The sequence below is a fragment of the Perca fluviatilis genome, chromosome 13 (genome assembly GCF_010015445.1).
Source record: "Perca fluviatilis chromosome 13, GENO_Pfluv_1.0, whole genome shotgun sequence".
In the NCBI taxonomy this organism is placed as follows: Eukaryota; Metazoa; Chordata; class Actinopteri; order Perciformes; family Percidae; genus Perca; species Perca fluviatilis.
Window position 1 is genome coordinate 36,531,165 of NC_053124.1, and position 22,104 is coordinate 36,553,268.

Genomic DNA, 22,104 nt, shown 5'->3' on the forward strand with positions numbered 1-22,104 from the left:
GTAACCCTTTAGGACAAATGTTCAGCTTCAGTTAGCGTCCACTAAAAGTTCTGTTTTTGCCGCTGACAGACTCAGATTATTATTCATTATATATCTATCTATCTATCTATCTATCTATCTATCTATCTATCTATATATCTATATATATATATATATATATATATATATATATATATATATATATATATATATATATATATATATATATTTTAAGTGCAACAACATTATGGAAAGGATCCCTACAGAGAGACTTTTAACACCTCTTTAATACCTTTCTGTGTAACCAGAGACAGCTCTGAAGTAGCTAGCGCTAAACCCACCAGACTCCATTTAAAAATGCAATACTATTAGCGTGTGTAGAGCCTACATATCCTCACATGTAATTTGGTAAACTAACTGTTTATTTCAACCAAAACTAGAGTTGTGATGGTTGGAAAAGTGAAAAGACGACCCACAATGGCTTTTCATAGTTTTATTTTGTTTCTAGTGACTGTGAATGAAGTGTATTTTTATGATACTAAAATTACTGATTATTTACATGGAGTCTGGTGGGTTTAGCAAAACGCAATTTCGCAGATTTTTTTTGTTTCTTACTTTTTAACTAAAAGGTCTATCTCTGTAGGGATCCTTTCCATAATGTTTTCAGACACTTAGAATATTAATCTGAGCCTGTAAGCAGCAAAACGTGCACTTTTGTAAACGTAAATACAAGCTGGAAAATTGCCCTATTAACTTACATTGTAGCTTGTTTCTCACTTAATACTGGAAAAATGTCAAATTTGCTTGTTTTTCCCATCAGTCACTTTTTTAAAAAGGCACTGAAGAAGATAAATTGCATTCAACTCCCCCCTCAATCCCCCTCTACATCCCCAAACAATATGAACAATGTTATGTTATGTTCCAGAACCCAGCAAATCCAAACCAAACGGTAAACAGTGCTACTGGTGCGATAGCCAAAGGTGCAACAACACCCTAAACTGTGAGGGGAACGAAGACAACTGCATCTCAGCAACAGGTAACAGACACACACACACCCCGATGTATAGTTAGATGTATTAAAACATCTCCCACTAACATTATTTCCTTCTCCCAGAGACCCAAGGGGAACATAGTGTGACCGTGAAGGGCTGTGTGTCCAAGCACCTGTGCACCACGAGGGATAAATCCTGGGCCCGAAAACTCACATATAGCTGTTGTAAGGGGAACCTCTGCAACGGAGCCAGTAACCACGGCGCCGGGCTGGTGCTGCTGGCCGCCCCGCTGCTCTCTTTCCTCGGGACCTCTTATTAACTCCCATTATTCACCATATTGGAGGTAAATGATAATTTTTGTATCATTATTCTCACTGAAAAATATAAAAAATTAAAATGATTCAAGTGTGATTTTTTTGCATTAATCTGTACCAAACAAAGATGTTTTCTGTAGTCTGTAGGAGAGGATTTGTAGGCCTGGATGTCTCAGCAGCACCATAATACTTTATTTTAGAACGGTTTGACACATATTTTGCCTTTAACATATAACCCCCTGCGATTTGGATATTGGACTAGTCCATGTTGCGATTTCGATACAATTGCGATTAATTGTGCAGCCCTAATTGGAACAACGTAATAATAGGGCTGGGTACCGAATTCAATGACTTTTAGGCAACGCCGGAATTGCCTCCTTAGTATCAAGTATGGAAAAATCTCTCGTCATTTAATACCAAATTTCAATACCTAAATCTCATCAGCATCCCATTCATTTTCTCTGTAAGGATTTTAAATTATCAGCCAATAAGGATCAAGACACCAAGCTAATGATATGTCCCACGTTACGTTAGCAGCAAGCGTTCTGCTCCCAAATGTCAGTCTTAGACGAACTATATTTCTGTCAGTTAAAGCTATAGTGCACACACACAGACACACAAACACACAGACCTACACACACACACACACACAAACATGCACAGACACACACACACACACACACACAAACATGCACAGACACACACACACACACAAACACAAACATGCACAGTCAGAAACACACACACATACACAGACAGAGACCCACACACGCACGCACACTCACACAGACACGCACAAACAGACTCACACACAAACACACACACACACACACACACACACACACACACACACACACACACACACACACACACACACACACACACACACACACACACAGACAGACAGACAGACATCCACACACACACAATTCCTTTTAGGCACCGCTGGAATTGCCTCTGTCGTATCAAGTATGAAACATAAATCTATCGTGTGTATAGTGTGTAGTTTGTCGCCCCCGTGAGGAATTCTGGGTAATGACAACAACACTGTCGGAGCGCCACATTACAGTCTTATTACATATTGCATTCAGGGACTTTATTACAAAATGCGGCAGATTATTACATAATGAAATAAAGCTTTATAACATTTTGATGTTTTATTACAAAATGCATTTCAACCAATGAGAACTCCCGTTGATGACGAGCTTCTGTTCTGAGAGCTTATTATGGTCTGGAACCTGTTTTTAAGGTCAGTTACGTTGGCGCTGATGTAAAGCTGAATAAATACCAATCTTAATATCCTGCTGTGTGTTCTGATTGATTTCTGTGTATTTCTTTGAGTGATAAATCATTTCTGAGTCTCATTTAAAAGACATTTGTGTCAGATAACCATTAAAGGTGCACTACAAGAAGAGAAGAGGAGAACCACAGCTACTGTTAAACATCATCAGAGACTCGGATATCTAGAGGTTTCTGGATATGAGGCGACCTTTTCTAGAAGCTGGTTGGAGGAATTAAAGAAAGACGCTGTGTTCACACGCTCCAACAAGTCCTCCACCGCTGGAACACACTGGAAAAATCCTGTTTTGCACGACTACATGCAAACGGGAATATTAGAGGAATATTCACTTTCATTAGCCGTGTAAACAGGCTAGTCGGAATATCTTCTTTTTCGGGAATTAGGGCAAAAAACTGAATAGTATGTGCATGTAAACATATTCATTGATAGTGTAGTGGCAATCTGTCCACAAAAAATGCCACTGCAGGGAATTTGAAGCCATTTCCAACTCTTGCTGTTGCAACAAATGAGGTCCGCCATCGCCGTATAGTTAATCCTTTATTGTAGAAATGTATTTAAAAACACATAAAAAACTGATTTGCAAGATTAAAAACGAACAGACTAGATCTAAAAACCATCACTATCGCACAGCTGAGGTTGAAAAACTGTGTGGCTTCCCAGACTAGATTCTCCCTCTGGCTCACCTGTGATTCCCTTACTACCCTGGCTGATTAGCACATACACACAGGTGCGCAGGTGACGTAATGATCAAACCATTCACACAAACCTACCACCCACACACACACTATCCCTGCACACACACACATCCAAATTGGCTGCAACACACCGGCCCCTAATTGTTACTGTATAATAACACAACAATTCACAAAGTTAATAATGGAGCCAATGACAAATCAATCAATAATGTTCATAGTACAAGTGCAATAATGTCCATGTCGAGTAAATATCCATGGAAAAGGTAACCTCAATGTTGAGATTTCAGCATTACAAAAGTCTTAATCAGCCTCCAGCAGAAGACAGATCTTTGTGATCTGTCTCTCAAGTATGTTACATTTGGTCAGAACTTTGACAGACCGTACCAGTCCCTGCTTGTCTGGAAAGGTCTGCAACACCTTTCCTAACAGCCAGGATCCACGAGGAGCAGTAGAGTCCGCCACAAGAACAATGTCCCCTGCAACAAAGCTCCTCTTGTCCTTTGACCACCGTTGCCGTTCCTGCAGCAGTGGTATGTACTGAATAGTGGCACTTTCAGCAGTGTTAATATCTTCCAATGCCAAAGTCTGACCATCCAATATGGCTTTGAAGCTTTGCATCTCCTTTTCCACTTTGTTCTTCTGTTCAGTTATGTCAAGTCCATTACCAGACACACACACCTGTATTTCCTGTCTTTTCTGACACAACAACTGCAACACCTTTCTCCATTGATGAAACCAAGCAACTGAGGTCTTCAACCTTTTGTTGATCAGCTGGGTTTTTGCATTCTGTGACTCTTTGATGATTACAGTATTCACAATAGCCTGTCTTTTGACCTCAGGGTCATCACAGCTGAAAGAAGCAGGTTCCACAATATGAATAGGCCATTCACTTTCATTCTTGAAAAGGCAGTCCGCCGGATCCATCTGCAACATGTAAGGAGTTCCTCAGCTTTCAAACCACGAGAGGCCTCGTCCACTGGATTCCGTTTTGTGTCAACATACCTCCATTGGGAGACAACATTATCCTCTCTGACAGGTAATCTCAAGCAGTAATGTCCACTGTTAAGTTCAGCTGAACTGTTCATGGTTTCCATAAAATTAAGATATTCTCTGGACATTTCTGGCTTGTCATCTGATGATTTCTCATTGAAGTTATGGTTATATTGCTTCACCAGTAATTCCTCTATGTGAGCAATGGTTATTCTGTTGGCTGTGATAGTGGGACAGCTGATCTCAGTCTCATTGCCTCCTCTTACTGGTCCATTGATAACCCAGCCGAGTATGGTTCTGACAGCATAAGGTCCTTCATTATTGCTGCGTACCACTTGCCATGGTTCCATTACCTTTGGCACATTGGTCCCAATTAACAGCTCCACATCAGCATCAATTACAGGAATTTCCACAGAGCTTAAGTGTGGCCAAGCACTTAACTCTTCCTGTCGTGGAATGTTGTCCCGAGTCACAGGCATCTTACGCTGGGTGTAGACTTCTGGCAATTCAAAGTAGGTGTTACCATTAAGTGCAGCTATCTCCAGTCCTGAGATAACATGACTGTCAACAAACTTTTCTTGATTCATAGTCCTTAACAGGATTTTGGCACTCCTTCCTCTGACCTTTAGCTCCCTCATGAGTAGCTCAGAGCAGAAAGTGGCAGTGCTGCCAGGATCTAAAAATGCATATGTGGTTAGCATTTTGCTGCCTTTCTTAGCCTTAATCTGTACAGGCACAATTGCCAAGACGCTGTCCTGTGCTCCGGCCCCTATATGGCCACATGTCTTGGGAGAAACTGCATGACTGTTTCCTGATATTTCCTGCTGTGTGTCCTCTGAATTGATTTTCTTCTCTCTTGAATGGATGTGAAGGATGGTGGGATGTTTTAAATTACACACTTTGCAAGACAGACGCCTATGACAGTCCTTGCTCATGTGTCCAACAGATAAACACCCAAAACAAACACCTTTCTCCTTCAAGAAGTTCATTTTTTCACCGTGTAACTTCTTCTGCATTTTGGGACACGACTCCAATTTGTGACCCTCTTCACACAGCAGACAAAACACCCTTGTTGGTTCATCAGGTAAGTTTCTTTCATTTTGCATTTGAGTCACAGGTTGAGCATTGACAGCTGCCACAGAAGTAGCGAAACTGCTTCCTTTTCTTTTAAAGCATCCTTGTGAGACTTTATTTCTCTCTTTATACTGAGGTGTTGAGGTGAATGTGTCTTGAATGTTTCCAAAGAGTGGACTGGAAGCAATGGACACTTGCCTTTCAATTAAGTTGACAATATCACTGAAACCTGCTTGGCGACTGTGCTTCTCCTGCAGCTCATAAGCAGTGTTTCTCCATTTTTCCCTCAATTTATATGGTAGCTTCAAGACAATAGCACGCATGTTGGATGGCATATTCATCTCTGACATATAGCTGATGTCCTCCATAGCATTACAGCAGACACGTAAAAACAAAGCAAAAGCTTGCAAAGCTTCAAGGTCTTCTGATTTTACTGATGGCCATCCAAAAGCTTTCTCCATGTATGCAGTGGCTATTTTTTGTTCATTTCCAAAGCGTTCTTTTAAAAGGGTCCTTGCTCTTTGATATCCTCGGTCTCGTGGCATGTGTTGACAGCTCTTAACCAGCTCCTTTTTTGTCCTTTGTGGTCATACTGCTCCAAAAGTATAAACAGTCTAGGCTGCTAGCAGCCTTTCCTTCCACCCATGCTCAAATGCTCTGATAAATGTGCTATACTCAAGAGGATCTCCATCAAAACCTTGGTATATCCCTTGGAGGTAATGATAATGAAGAATGTTGTTGCACTAGCAGAGCAGTTATTTCATTTTGTCGTTGCATGATGGAAAGAAGATTGCCTTGGTCAACATTAGTTTGCATCAGGTCAAAACGTTGAAGGGGGTTCTTTTTGTGTGATTTTTTTATTTTGTTTTTTGAGGTGTGGGAGAAGAAAATGCTTGGTTGGGGATTCAGAGCATAAACCTTTGGTCCTACATGCTTTGAAAATGTTTCCTGGTGTCGTGCTCCCATTGATATGGCAGTTTTGTTGCCTCCTATTGGTGGAAGATTCAACTGATGATTGGAATAGTTAGGCTGTGCCTCCCTTAGCACTGCCACATTACTGCCTCCTGTTGGTGGATGATTGAATTGATGCTTTGAACTTTGTGGAACAAATTCCATAGCAGCGAGTCTGAGAGAAGATTTACGTTTAGAACTTCTCAGATAAGAATTCATTCCATCTGAATGAGCTCTCGAGCTCTGCACATCAGATCCTCTGTACACATTAACCTTTGCAGTTTGAACAGCAATTTGACTTTGCAATTCCAGCAATTCCTTTTTCTGTCGGATTTGCTCCTCCTGAGCGTCCAGCTCATGTCTTTCTTTAAGGGCAGCTACCTTTGCAATGAGAGCAGCCCTTTCCGCCTCCGCTTTTAGGCATGCAGAGGAAATTGAAGACCTTGAAGACCTGTGACTGTAACGGCCAGTTGATGAGCCTGTTTTACCACCAACATTAGAAATGCTGTCCCCTGGACCAATGTCATCTGTGACCACAGTTGTGGCAGGTGCAGTTTTGAGCACAGTTTTGTTTAGTGTAGCAGCATCATCATCGTCATAATCATCATCATCATCATCATCATCATTGTCCCTTTTGTCAAGCAACCACTCGTCCATGTTTTGTATTATTGCTTTATTGCTGTGCATTTGTGTTTCAACCCATTCATTTTGTTTTGACATTTCATCCTCAGGTAGTTTTTGTTTCAGTGATTCATGAAACTGTTCAATTTCCACACAAAGTTTCAAACACATTTCATACTTTGTTTGTACCTCAGACACATTTCCCTTTGAAAGCATCAGTTGCTTAACTTCCTTTGTTAGCTTGTGTAGTTTCTTTATCCTGGAATTCCTTTCCTTTTGATTTGATATTATTTTTAATTCCAATGCTTTGGCCGTTAGTTTGACCGATCTTTTACCACATTCATTTTCCGTTTCACTTTGATTGACAGCTGCAGACACATCACTCATTTTGATATTGATTTAGCAGCTCTGCTGAAGGCTTTATTAAGAATTGTAGCAGGATGGACCTGTATCCCTTTTGTGAGAAGGCCAATCTCTTCCACACAGCGTAACAATTCTTGTTTTGTCCTACCGTGATTCTTCTGCGAAGCTTTTGCTCAGGCTGTATCTGTTTCCAAGTGAGCGGATTCAGCTGGCACGGAATGAATGAAGCGCGGTGCTGTCCTTCCTCCTGCAGATCCAATAGTTCCGTCCTTTGACCTTTCAACAAAATGTAGTGGCAATCTGTCCACAAAAAATGCCACTGCAGGGAATTTGAAGCCATTTCCAACTCTTGCTGTTGCAACAAATGAGGTCCGCCATCGCCGTATAGTTAATCCTTTATTGTAGAAATGTATTTAAAAACACATAAAAAAAACTGATTTGCAAGATTAAAAACGAACAGACGAGATCTAAAAACCATCACTATCGCACAGCTGAGGTTGAAAAACTGTGTGGCTTCCCAGACTAGATTCTCCCTCTGGCTCACCTGTGATTCCCTTACTACCCTGGCTGATTAGCACATACACACAGGTGCGCAGGAGACGTAATGATCAAACCACCCACACACACACTATCCCTGCACACACACACATCCAAATTGGCTGCAACAGATAGTCTTCTAACTCCTGCAGGTTAATACACACACACACACACACACACACACACACACACACACACACACACACACACACACACACACACACACACACACACACACACACACACACAGTTAAACACGGCTGCATGTAAACAGGAATATTCTCTTTCATTGGCCTTCGAAACAGCTTAGAGCAATATTGTATAGGCCTATATCACACCCCCTTTCTCCATAAGGATTTAGATTATCATCCATAATGTCTAAACCATCCCATAATGTCTGAACCATCCCATAATGTCTAAACAATCCCATAATGTCTGAACCATCCCATAATGTCTAAACCATCCCATTATGTCTGAACCATCCCATAATGTCTAAACAATCCCATAATGTATAAACCATCCCATAATGTCTAAACCATCCCATAATGTCTAAACAATCCCATAATGTCTAAACCATCCCATAATGTCTAAACCATCCCATAATGTCTGAACCATCCCCTAATGTCTGAATCATCCCATAATGTCTAAACCATCCCATAATGTCTACACCATCCCATAATGTCTGAACCATCCCCTAATGTCTGAATCATCCCATAATGTCTAAACCATCCCATAATGTCTAAACCATCCCATAATGTCTAAACCATCCCATAATGTCTAAACCATCCCATAATGTCTACGTGGTTGTGTAACCAAAGTTTTTGCTCCCGTAGAAGCTAGAAGTCTGGAAATCAATCTTGTTTTAAGAAAAACATTTTATTAGTTTTATCTGCAATCTTATGGAAAAAAACTACACTACCCACAATCCTAAGCGTAACAACAACGTCTCTGATTGGTCCAACTCGCTGTTACCATAGAAACATTTACTGTACCGGCGAACGGCTAGAGTGAGCTTCTACCACTGAAGTATATACCTTTTGCCTTTTTGGCTGTTTTAAAAACGTTTTTTTGCTCCGAATCAAATGTTTTATTCTCACTATTAGTCTTTCTAAGGCCGATATAAAAGCATCCAAAGAGCACCATGTCATGGGACCTTTGATCTCGTAGCTGGTTTGCTTGGTTCCAGACTTAAAACTCTACATATAAGCAAGTTTTGAAAATGTCCGGAACCAGAGCTTTTAAAAAAGTGGGTCACTTGAGCTCTATAACAACAATGGCAGCATCCATACACAGCTGTTGTTGTATTGTACCGGGTGGCTCTACATCAGGACGCAGACAGCCGTACCTCAGCTTCCACGCTTTCAAGTCTTGGGTGAGATTAATAAGGAGGGATGATGGGCCATCTTTTAATATTTTCCGGGGCAGCCCTTTCGTTTGCAGTTTGCATTTCAATAAAGAGAGCATCTACGTCTTGGAATGGTGTCGGAAGAGACTTAAATTCTAGAAAAACTCTTCAATGACAGATTGGACAAATTCATAGATAAATACAAATTACTTACTGACAGTCAATATGGATTCGAAAAAATAGGTCAACACTAGCTTTAACTGATCTCATTGAAGAAATCACAAATTCCACAGACAAAAAGAAATATGGAGATGGGGTATTTATTGATTTGAAAAAAAACATTTGATACAATTAATCATGAAATATTAATTAAACGGCTCAGGATTAGGGTGATAGTGTTGAATTGGTTAAGCAGTGATTTAAAAGACAGGCAACAATTTGTGAAGTTGGGAGATTATACATCTGAATGTTTGGACATGCTTGCGTGGTGTCCCCAGGGCGTCAGTATTGGGACCAAAACTATTTATCCTCTATATCGTATGTGTCAAACTCAAGGCCTGGCGGGCCAAATCCGCCCCTTGCAGATTTAGATCCGGCCCATATATCAATTTGGGTTCACAATAAGTTTTGGCCCTCGTAGTTGTGGCAGCCAAACCAAAAACACAGGAAAGTGTTTTTTTAAATGCAGTTACCTGACATTCAAAGCAGAATTTGGCAGATTTACCGACTCTGAGACTCAGAAAGTCCCCCAGAAGCAGCAGAGAGAGTTTTCATATTCAGGCTGTGAAACAGGTTGTTGTTAAAAAACAGTTTTAATAAGTTTTTAATAAGTTTTGCTTGATTTGCTAAATTCTATGATGGTGGAGGAACTCTTTTGATGACTTTTGTAGGACTTAGTGTCAACAGAAATGCGACAAAATCATGCGACAAAAATGTCATAAAAAGCAACAAATTTACAAAAACGTGACAAATGACTGAGAAAGCCACAAAAAACAAAAATGAAGAGAAAAGCTACCATGTTAAAAAAAGTGACATGCAGTAACAAAAGCACGTCAATAATCTCTCCATGTCTGGCCCTTGGTGTGATTCTCTTTTTCCAGTGTGGCCCTCTGAGAAAATGAGTTTGATACCCCTGCTCTATATAAACGACATATGTAAAGTATCTGAATTACTGAAATTGTATTATTTGCAGACCACAAACATCTTTGGTTCTGGTCAGAAATTGTACAGCAACTCCTGGACTTAATCACTTCAGAATTCAGAACAATAAAACAGTGGTTTGACACAAATAAGTTATCATTAAAATGTGAGTAAAACCAAATTCATGATATTTGGCAATCGTAAATCAATAAATCAAGCTCAGTTACAGATAAAAGGTGTCAATATAGAAAGAGTATATGAAATGAAATTCTTTGGTGTGATTACAGATGACAAGATTTGCTAGAAATCTCACATAAAATATATCCAAACAAAACTGTCTAGAAGTATTTCAGTCATGTGCTAAAGCAAAGCACATTTTAGACTACAAATCGCTCCACATGTATTGTTTAATGGTGTTACCGTATTTACATTACTGTGTTTTTAAGATGTGGGAGAACCTGGTTCGCCTTTATTGCAGATTGTCTGCAGTGACTAGAAAAACAAACACTAGAGGTCAGTAGAGAGCTTTCACATTGCTCCCAACTCTAATGTCTTCTCATTGAACTGCAAGGAGAATAAAACGAAGCCCACAATCTGAATTATTTGGTTATTATGATAATTGTGTGGTTTAATATGGACATTTATAGCCAACAAATCTGAGAAATCAGTCAGCATCCCCAAAGTTAAAAATACAATTTATAGAATGTATGATATACCAAAAAGATATACTTATAATAGTTAAGATTGTAAATGTATATGTGTGTGTGTGTGTGTGTCGTGGTGTGTCTCTGTGTGTGTGGCGACTGTGTGTGTAAGTGTGGGTGTGTGTGTCTCTGTGTGTATATATGTGTGTGTGTGTGTGTGTGTGTGTTGAAATAAAACACATCAAGTGTATCCTTCATTGCAGTAATTAAGGATTCATCATTCCAAATTCTTTCCACTATCACGTCACTTTTTATTGATGTTATGAAATCAGCCATGACAAACCAGTGATGGCTAACTGTCCTTGCACTTGGCAGTAATATATATATTTTTAGTTTGACCTTGCCATTAACAAAATTAACATGCTTGACTTCTGTCATACTGTCTACATTTGGACATTTCACCACAGCTAAACAAGGTGGATCATACACCACTGCATCAGGGCTAGCCCCGAGGTAAGACGCATTAGGGTGAACAACGAATCCAGAAGGGAAGACATTGACATTACACAGGTCACTGTACTGATTTAGCACTTCTGGCTCGAGGTCGATACTAGGCCTGTAGCGGAATGTCGATGATGTCAAAATTACGTCAACGTCATATTTTCCGCCACAGCTCGCCACACACACGGGTGACCAAAACATTGCAGAATGGAGGACAAAACCGCAACCTCCTCACAGAATTCCCAACAAAGCCCCAATAAAAGCCCCCAATAAAAGAAAAGTCCTAAAAACAGCTCACCGTAAATCATCGAAGGTATGGGAGTACTTCAAATTTAGTCCCAAAACCAAAGGTGTCGAGTATTCCCCTTTGCCAAATGGAGTTGGCGTACCACACCAGCACAACGGCAATGTGAGAGCATCTGAAACAGAGGCACCCCATTGTCACTTCGTGAAGGAGACAATAACAAGTAAGTAATAACGTTGGCTAAATTAATTTCATGTTGCGTAGTGTAGCACTTCCGGTGGTGCTAGCTAACTATCTTAGCTCTCCGTGCAGTTTGTTCAAGCTTAGGTTAGTAGCTAACGTTAATGTTAGCTAGTTACTGGCGCCTGGACAGCTGTGTTTAGCTAATGTTAGTTATCATCTAATGTTGGCTTGAATGGTAGCTAGTTTACAGCTGCAGAACACAGCTATCTATAGTAGCTAACGTTAGCTAAGTGTAACCGTTAGCTACAAACCTAGTACCGAACAAACTGCACAGAGCTAAGATGCATCCAATCACAACCGTTGAGGCGGGCTCTACACCAATCAAAACCGTTGAGGTGGGCTTTGCACCAATCACAACCGATGAGGTGGGCTTTACGCCGACGATGATAGCCAGAGGCATTTGACGGGCGTCCGTTGGTGACGCCCTTTGGAAATTAACTGTCAATGAACCTTTCCCAACTGAGAAGGGTCTGGGGTCAACCAGGCTAGTTTCCCTTTGAAAGGGTTTAACAACCTGCCGGCCTGTTGGAAACACACACAGACACACACACAGAGACACAAACACACACAGAGACACACACACACACACACACACACACACACACACACACACACACACACAGAGACACAAACACACACAGAGACACACACACACACACACACACACACACACACACACACACACACACACACACACACACACACACAGACACAAACACACACACACACACACACACAGACACAAAGACACACAGAGACACACAGAGACACACACACACACACACACACACACACACACACACACACACAGACACAAACACAAACACACACAAACATAGAGGCACAAACACACACACACACACACACACATATACACACACACACACACAGACAAAACATACACACACAACACACACACATATAGAGACACAAACACACATACATACACACATAACGCAACAAAGCTTCCAAGCTAACGGCACATCAGATGAAATGATTATGATAACGATGATGAGAGTGGAGTTTAAAGTTGAACGCCGGCGTCGGAAAGTAATTACAACAACCAGTCGCCCATTCAGGCATCATCGTATCATAAATGATGTCATCGTTTTCTCCTGTTGGAGAATGCACACACATCGCACACACACACGCACCTACACGCACGCACACACACACACACACACACACACACACACACACACACACACACACACACACACACACACACACACACACACACACACACACATTGAAGAAATAGTTACGCGAAACAACAATCAGTAACTATAGGGGGGAGTGGCTGTTTTATAGGCAACAATATGATTTGCTGATACACCCTAATGTATTTTGTCATCGTTAAAAAGTGATAAGCTTTCTCCACAAGTTTGTCTTTTTGCCACACACACAGACACACACACACACACACATACACACACACACACACACACACAGACAGACACACAACACACAACACACACACACACACACACACACACACACACACACACACACAACACACACACACACACACACACACGTACTCAGAAGTATACTAACTGAACATCTTTCAATGAGAGAATTTTAAACAACAGGTCACACGGTTATATTCTGTATTTTAACTGTAGCTACAGACATCATTTCCGTTTTTTATTACAGGGCAAAGTCCGGGGTAACCAGCAGCCAGAACTTATTCTGTTATTTTACACATCAGGGCGGTATGAACGAATTTTTAGGATGAAGACAAGCGCCTCCCTCAGGAGAACCACTTAAAGCGTAACACATCAAACTGATACTCAGTTGTATCCCTCCGTCAACATGTATCTCCTGGTGCTGATATTCGGATTCTGCTTCTACCTGAAGGCAAGTTCTTCTTCTCTTATCTGTGCTCATAATGTTGATTAATTAACTTCAGAGTTACACTGTATGGTAGAAACTCGTAGAACAGAAAACGTTCTGGTGGCTCGTTAACCCGGACTTTGCATCGTAATTAAAAACATAAATTGCGTTGTGTAGCTAAGGTTATTTTATTTTTGACCAATTATACAAAATTCTCTCAGACAAAACTGCTCAGTTATTAAACTTCTCAAAATATCAAAAGGAATTTCAAAAATGTTGAAGGAAATGTTGAAATGCTGGAAAAAAACTTCAAAATGCTAAATATTTCTGTTCTTTTTATAACACTTTTTTAAGTTTTTGTCTCTTTTTAAACCCTTTTTCAATCATCATCATCATCATCATATTCTTTATTCAGGACACACACAAAATGGTCCATAGCACAATACAAAACATAGCAAAATACAAACAGATACAAGATAAAACACATACAATAAGAAATGTCTACAACAGTCAAAATTCCACAATACACAAAAAGTGTTCAGATATTAGCATATAGATTAAAACGCCAGTGGTTCCACAATCTTGAAGTGAACCTAACTGCACTCAATGGCAGGGTTCACTAGTGTTGCAATGATGCTGTTGTATGACTCCAGTCGTCCACATACATCTGTACATGAGATTCCTGAGTACAGCAGGACAGGTGAATACATTGACACTTACAAACATTTGGCTTGCACTGCTCCATCGTGGCATTTTAAGCAGCCGCCATGCCATCATTATATGCCACGTTGAGTTTCTGCATACTGCTTTTTTTATAGCGCCGCCACAAATGGGCAGTATACATTGGAGTACAAAAAGCTTTAAGTAGCGTAGTCTTCACAGACAGTGAACACATGCTAAATTTGCGATTCAGCATATTAGCTTGTGCATACAACATACAATACTGTCTATGAATGTCCCTATCATCAGACAGGTCATCAGTTATATAGTGCCCTAAGTATTTGACCTCAACACACACTTTAAGGACAGTACCAGAGAGAGAAATCAGGAAATAACAATTTGTTGTCGTCCCTGCTTCTAACAATCATTATATTACTCTTCGTAGAATTGAACTTAATATCAAAGTCTGAGCCATATTGGGAGCAGACCCTTAGTAGCTGCTGAAGGCCAGCACTATATGGACAGAGAATGACCAAGTCATCTCGCGCATCAGGTGGTTTACAATGGTGTCCCCAACCATACAACCTGTTCCACAATTGTTTAGCAACTTTGATAGATCATCCATATAAATATTAAAAGAAAAGGAGACAAAATGCTTCCCTGCCTAACTCCATTGTTTACATTAAATGGGGCAGACATAGAGTTACCCCATTTCACATACATTGACTGATGAGCATACCAAAAGCCAAGATTCTCACCAAATATTTGGGAGTCCCTCTGCTGTGCAATTTGTAAAATAACTTCTCATGATTCACACGATCAAAGGCTTTAGAGGCATCAATAAAAACACATAAAATTGTGGAGTTATGCCTGTTATACAAATCTAAAACCTCCTTTAAGGCAAAAATACACATATCCGTGCCATGTTTAGGGTTTAAAACCAAACTGGTTGTCAGGAGGTCAGGACAGACCGTTCCAGCCTATTCAGTATAGTCCTCTCCAAGACCTTGGATAAAATACTGGCCAAAGCTATAGGCCTGTAATTATCCAAGCTGTTAATCTTACCAGCTTTGTTTTTGATGATAGGCACTAATGTGACAGGTAAAATAGAATCAGGTAAAATGCCATGGACTAACAACCCAGTAAAACAAAAAGCAATTAGGGGACAAAGTTTTCTACTAGCAAATTTTAAATGCTCTGCAGATATCTTATCCATACGCACGCCTTATTATCTTTTAGCATCATAATTGCATCATATATTTCTTGAGGGAGAACTGTCGCATCTTCATTACCATCAATGTTACCCACTGTAAAGGATTTACTTTTAACACAGTTAAACAGCTCATAGTAATGTTTCTGCCACAACTGAGTAATGTTTTCTGAGCCACTAACACCATCAATATTCCTGGTAACGATGTTTTACAATTATTCATTCTTTTGATTTCTTTCCAGAAATCAATAGGACTATTGTTACAGCTTCTTTGCAAGAGAGTCAGACCTCATTGCATTTTCATTCCTCTTAATGAAACGTAGAGCATATTTAAACTTTGCATTTGCTACGTCCTTATATTCAAATAAGGGGACCATGTTTATGTCTGCCTGACTCATCCCATGCTTTGAAGGCCCTTCTTGCTTCAGCATGTGTCTCTTCCACATAGCCATTCCAGCCTGGCTTGACCTTGTACAATCTGTGTGTCTTATACAGAGGCGCCCGTCGAAACCAGGAGGGACTTCACAATATTCTCATAGAGGAGCACAGCTCAATACCATGTTGAGAGTTCATACAATTAATATCAGAGCATACAATAGAATCTTTAGGTAATTCAATGTTACTCAACAAAAATCAGACTGAATATAATATTCTTTAAGGTCCTCCTTAGTCAGATTAGACCAATCTATTTTCCCCACACACAAGTATCTACAGACAGAAGAGCAGGTATATTGCCTGGATTAACAGATAAAGAAAAAGGCACATGATCAGTAGTGGCAAATTCATAATTAATTTTCATGGCCTCTATAGAGTCATGTGCATCAGCCGTGCAAATGCAGTGATCTAGCCATGAAGTTGTGCGCCATGCCTCACTGATGTAGGTGTAGCTACTATCAGGCAAGAGCAATTTGCTAGAAAGAATCAAGCCATTATCAGAACAGAACTGCATTAAGTGTTTGGCAATAAAGCGCTGCCCCCGGAAACATCTGCATTCATATCACCCACAATAAAGATGCAGCGGAAGCATTATCTTGAATGAAAGACATAACACAAGCCAATCTATTAAGATATTCATCTTCATTTTGAGAACACTCATAGGGTGTGTAAATGTTTAAGATAATGAAGTTTTTAGCACCACAATTAAACTCAATTCCTATGGCCCAGTCACCACCCGTCTAACCACCTTAACCAGCTGATCATATTTTTTATGCCATAACAGGGCAACACCGCCAGGTATTCTACCATGAACTATCCTAGTGCTCAGGTCAGTAGTAGATTCACCCCGCCCATAAAGTCTTTATGCCCAGGGAATTTAGAACCTCTAAATCCTGCTTTAAATCCAATCTTTTTTATAAATAGTTTTTAAATATTTTTGTCCTCTTTTATGTTCTTGTCTTTATATTTATAATAACTTTGTCATGCTATTAGTCACACAGTGTTGCTAACATCTTGTAAAAAATACATCAAAAAGTGTGCAATGATTGGGGATGTTGGGCTATGACTTTCCTAAGAGATTCGTCCAGCGGTTTTCCACGAAATTCACAAATAACTGTGGTAAATTTCCCCCATAGACTTTAATGTAAATCGTCAAGAAATCGACTTAACTCAAAACCCCTCTTTGGGGCCCACCCGATCCACCATACTTTAACGTCTAAAAAAATATTGAAATTTTTAAGAGAAGACAAGACTTTGGCCTTTATGGGCTGAATGGGTCCAGTTTTCAGACGGTTTCAGATTTTCGCGTTAATCAATTGAAACATCTGTGTCTGTTTTCTCAGCCTCCACCCTGAGATGTTACGGTGTATACCGGATGCCTCGGGAAAGTGCAATGAAACAATCCAGGAATGCCCACAGAGTGCACACTGTGCTTCAAAGAGATTTGTTTCATACGAAGGTATTGTTACACTGCTTCCTGCTGTCTTGCTACATACCAATCTCTACTGTTGTCTCTTACATACTCACTCTCTACTGTTGTCTCTCTACATACCACTTCCTCTACTGTTGTCTCTCTACATACTACTCTCTACTGTTGTCTCTCTACATACCACTCTCTACTGTTGTCTCTCTACATACTACTCTCTATGGTCTCTCTATACACTCTGCTCTGTCTCTGTTACCACCTCTACGGTGTTCTCTCTACATACTACTGTTGTCTCTCTACATACTACTCTCACTGTTGTCTCTCTACATACTCACTCTCTACTGTTGTCTCTCTTCATACTCTACTGCTCACTCTCTGCCTCTGCGTCTCTCTACATACTACTCTCTACTGTTGTCTCTCTACATACTACTGTGTTCTCTCTACATACTACTCTCTACTGTTGTCTCTCTACATATCACTCTCTACTGTTGTCTCTCTACATACTCACTTCTACTGATGTCTCTCTCTGCTGTCTCTCTACATACTAATCTCTTACTGCTGTCTCTCTACATACTACTCTCTACTGTTGTCTTTCTACATACTAGACTCTACTGTTGTCTCCCTACATACTACTCCCTACTGTTGTCTCTCTACATACTACTCTCTACTGTTGTCTCTCTACATACTACTCGCTACTGCTGTCTCTCTACATACTACTCTCTACATATTACTCTCTACTGCTGTCTCTCTTACATACTACTCTCTATGGGTGGGTGCCACCCCTGAAATATGTTTGCCTGGCTGACTAAACAGGAAGGGACTAGAAATCCTGTCTGGTTCTTTTTTTTTTTATTTATTTTAAGAGCAAATTACCCCACAATATGAATACAGATTGATCACTTATTTTGTTGGTAACCATTGTTGTATAACCACAATATTACACTTGAGGGAGGCCTACACTTCAGTGATGTGCCTTCCGGACCCTGGATGAAACCCTCTCATGTAATATGGCTTAAATACACCCAATAGTAAATATGATGAAGTTATGTTATAAATGTTTTATTACCACCAGTTTACAGACACGTCTCTGCTGATTGAGTATCACCTGGGACCTGAACCAGAGACACCAACCAAACCAGAAAAACATAGACTTAATTTATACAGTCTATGATCTCAAAGCAGTTGCTTCTCTCTCTCTCGCTTCACTCTCTCTCTCTCTCTCTGTCTGTCTTGCTCCTGTCTCTCTCTCTCCCTCTCCTTCTCCCTCTCCCTCTCCCTCTCCCTCTCCCTCACTCTGTCTCTTTCTCTTTAAATTTTTAAATTTTAAATTTTTAAATTTTTAAATTTTAAATTTTAAATTTTTAAATTTTTAAATTTTTCATTTTCAATTTCATGTTACTTGCTATATGAAAAAAATACATCTGTGTTGCCAAAGCATAAGAACAAACACAATATATTTTACTTTTTCATACTGTCTCTCTCCCTCTCTCTCTCTCCCTCTCTCTCCCTCTCGTCTCTCTCTCTCACTGTCTCTCCTCTCACTGTCTCTCCTCTCACTGTCTCTCCCTCTCTCTCTCTGTCTCCCTCCTCTCTCCTCTCTCTCTCTCTCCTCCCTCTCCTCTCTCTCCCTCTCTCTCTCTCTCTCTCTCTCTCCTCTCCCTCTCTCTCTGTCTCTCCCCTCTCTCTGTCTCTCTCCCTCTCTCTCTCTCTCTCTCTCTCTCCTCTCTCCCTCTCCTCTCTCTCTGTCCCTCCTCTCCCTCTCTCTCTCTCTCTCTCCCTCCCTCTCTCTCTCTCTCTCTCTCTCTCTCCTCTCTCTCTCTCTCTCCTCTCTCTGTCTCTCTCCTCTCTCTCCTCTCTCTCTCTCCTCTCTCTCTCTCCTCTCTCCTCTCCCTCCTCTCTCTCTGTCTCTCCCTCTCCTCTCTCTCTCTCTCCCTCCTCTCTCTCTCTCTCTTTGTCTCCCGCGAGCCTAAACTCAAGCTGTTCACTTTTCTTTTGCATTGTTTCCATTATATTTGCGCAGCCTTATGTATTTATTTGGTTGTTTATTGTATTTGGTTTTTGTTGTGTGTATTTGTTTGTGTTGTGTGTATTTGTTGTATTGTGTGTATTTGTTGTGTGTGTATTTGCAGGTTGCTGAATGCGCATGATGTGGTGTGATATTAATTGTAAGTTGTTTTTCTTAATTTGCAGTGCATTTGTCCCTGTCGGCCACCATACTTGTTTTATTACCCCGGGGTTTTATTACATAATGTGTTACATTTTGAGGTTTTATTACATCATGCGTTGTTACACTTTTTTGTTGCAGGTGGTTTAAAAGTTGTTGATCAAAACCCCAAAAGAATGTGTTATGGTCAAAGACTGTGGAGAGTACTCGATCAACTATGGATTCTCCCAAGCCAAAGTTAACACAGAGTGTGCACCTCTGAGCTCCAACACCAGCTGGCCCTCGGGTTAGTTACTTGATTATATTGTTATTTAGAATGTTTGCACTGAAAGTGGTATAGCTGCATGAGCAATAGCTGTTAAAAATGTGAAAACTACTCTCCCTAAAAAGTTCAAACCCGGGACCCTATATTCTGATGTTTTTATGTCTAAGTGACTGATGGGAACAAAAATCTTTGAAATGTGTCCAGTATTGACCGTGTGAACCGAGTGAACCGAGCTCCAATGTTAGGATAAATGTTCAGTTTCCGTTAGCATCCACTAAAAGTTCTGTTTTTTGCCGCTGACAGACTCAGAATATTATTCATTATATATATATATATATATATATATATATATATATATATATATATATATTAAGTGTGACAACATTATTGAAAGGATCCATACAGAGATAGACCTGTAAAACCCTCTTTAAGACCTTTCTGTTCAACCAGAAACAGCTCTGAAGTCACTAATGCTAAACCCACCAGACTCCATTTAAAAAAGCAATACTTTTTAGCGTGTATAGAGCCAACATATTTTCACATGTAAATCAGTAAACTATGTGTTTATTTCAACCAAAACTAGAGTTGTGATGGTTGGAAAAGTGGGAAAGATGACCCAAAATGGCTTTTCACAGTTTGATTTTTGTTTTGATGACTTTGAATTAAGTGTATTTTATGATTCCAAAATTATTTACATGGAGTCTGGTGGGGTTTTTATGTTTAAAAAAAGGATCTTACTCTTTAACAGAAAGGTCGCTCCTTAGAAATCCTTTAAATAATGTTGTCAGACACTTACAATAAACGAGAACTTTGTGTGGTGGGGTGGGTCATACAAGCTGGACAATTCCTTCCAATTAACTTACATTGTAGCTTGTTTCTCCACTGCCGACTGCAGTGATCTGGCTTTAATACTGGAGGTAGGGAAGGAGGTAGGAGGGAAAGAAGAAAGGACGTAGGGAAGGAGGAAGGAAAGAGGAGGGGAAGGAGGATGGGAGGGTAAAGAAGAAAGGATGTTGGTAAGGAGGAGGGAAGGAGAAAGGGAGGGAAAGAAAAGGAGATAGGAAAGGAAAGAAGAGGAGTGAAGGAGAGGGAAGGAGGAAGGGAGGAGGTAGGGAAAGGAGGTAGAGAAGGAGGTATGGAAGGAGGTAGAGAAGGAGGTAGGGAAGGAGGTAGAGAAAAGAAAGAGAGGAGAGAAGGAAGGGAAGGAGGAAGGGAAGGAGGAAGGGAAGGAGGTAGAGAAGGAGGTATGGAAGGAGGTAGAGAAGGAGGTAGGGAAGGAGGTAGAGAAGAAAAGAAGAGGAGAGAAGGAGGTAGGGAAGGAGGAAGGGAAGGAGGTAGGGAAGAAGGAAGGAAAGAAGAGGAGGGAAGGAGGAAGGGAAGGAGGTAGAGAAGGAGGTAGAGAAGGAGGTAGGAAGGAGGTAGAGAAGGAAAGAAGAGGAGAGAAGGAGGTAGGGAAGGAAGAAGGGAACAAGGTAGGAAGGAGGTAGGGAAGAAGGAATGGAAGAAGAGGAGGGAAGGAGGAAGGGGACGATAGAAGGAGGTAGAGAAGGAGGTAGGGAAGGAGGTAGAGAAGGAAAGAAGAGGAGAGAAGGAGGTAGGGAAGGAAGAAGGGAACGAGGTAGGGAAGGAGGTAGGGAAGAAGGAAGGAAAGAAGAGGAGGGAACGAGGGAAGGGAAGGAGGTAGAGAAGGAGGAGAAAAGGAGGTAGGGAAGGAGGTAGAGAAGGAGGTAGAGAAGGAGGTAGAGAAGGAGGTATGGAAGGAGGTAGAGAAGGAGGTAGAGAAGGAGGTAGGGAAGGAGGTAGAGGTAGAGAAGTAAGAAAGGATTCAGTTTCCTGTTACAGAGGAGAGAAGAAACTAGAAAATATTCACATTTAACAAGCTGAAATCACAAAAAGTTTACCTGACTTATTTTATATAAAAATGATTCAAATTAATGGATTATTTAATAGTTGATAACTAATCAGTTCATCTTGAGACTCTAGAGTGTGCCGACAGCTTACTGTAGAAACTCCCGTGCGGAGCACTGAGACAGTTTGGCTTTGGAGCAGGCACGAAAAAGGCACTAGAGAGATGAATTGCATTCAAGTCCCCCCTCAGTCACTCTCTACACCCCCAAACAATATGAACAATGTTATGTCATGTTTCCAGAACCCCAGTACAAACCAACGGGTAAA

General features: G+C 40.5%; 1 protein-coding gene across 2 annotated transcripts in view; it reads left to right on the forward strand.

Moving 5' to 3' along the window:
• The window catches only part of LOC120571613 (urokinase plasminogen activator surface receptor-like), a 6,007-nt gene extending 4,636 nt beyond the window's left edge, over positions 1-1,371 (forward strand). For both annotated transcript variants that reach the window (XM_039820670.1, XM_039820669.1), the window contains 2 exons: positions 905-1,015; positions 1,094-1,371. In XM_039820670.1, coding sequence (XP_039676604.1) covers positions 905-1,015; positions 1,094-1,290 — 308 coding nt within the window. In that variant the 3' untranslated portion in view covers positions 1,291-1,371. The remainder of the gene's footprint in view (positions 1-904; positions 1,016-1,093) is intronic.
• The last annotated feature ends 20,733 nt before the right edge of the window (positions 1,372-22,104 follow it).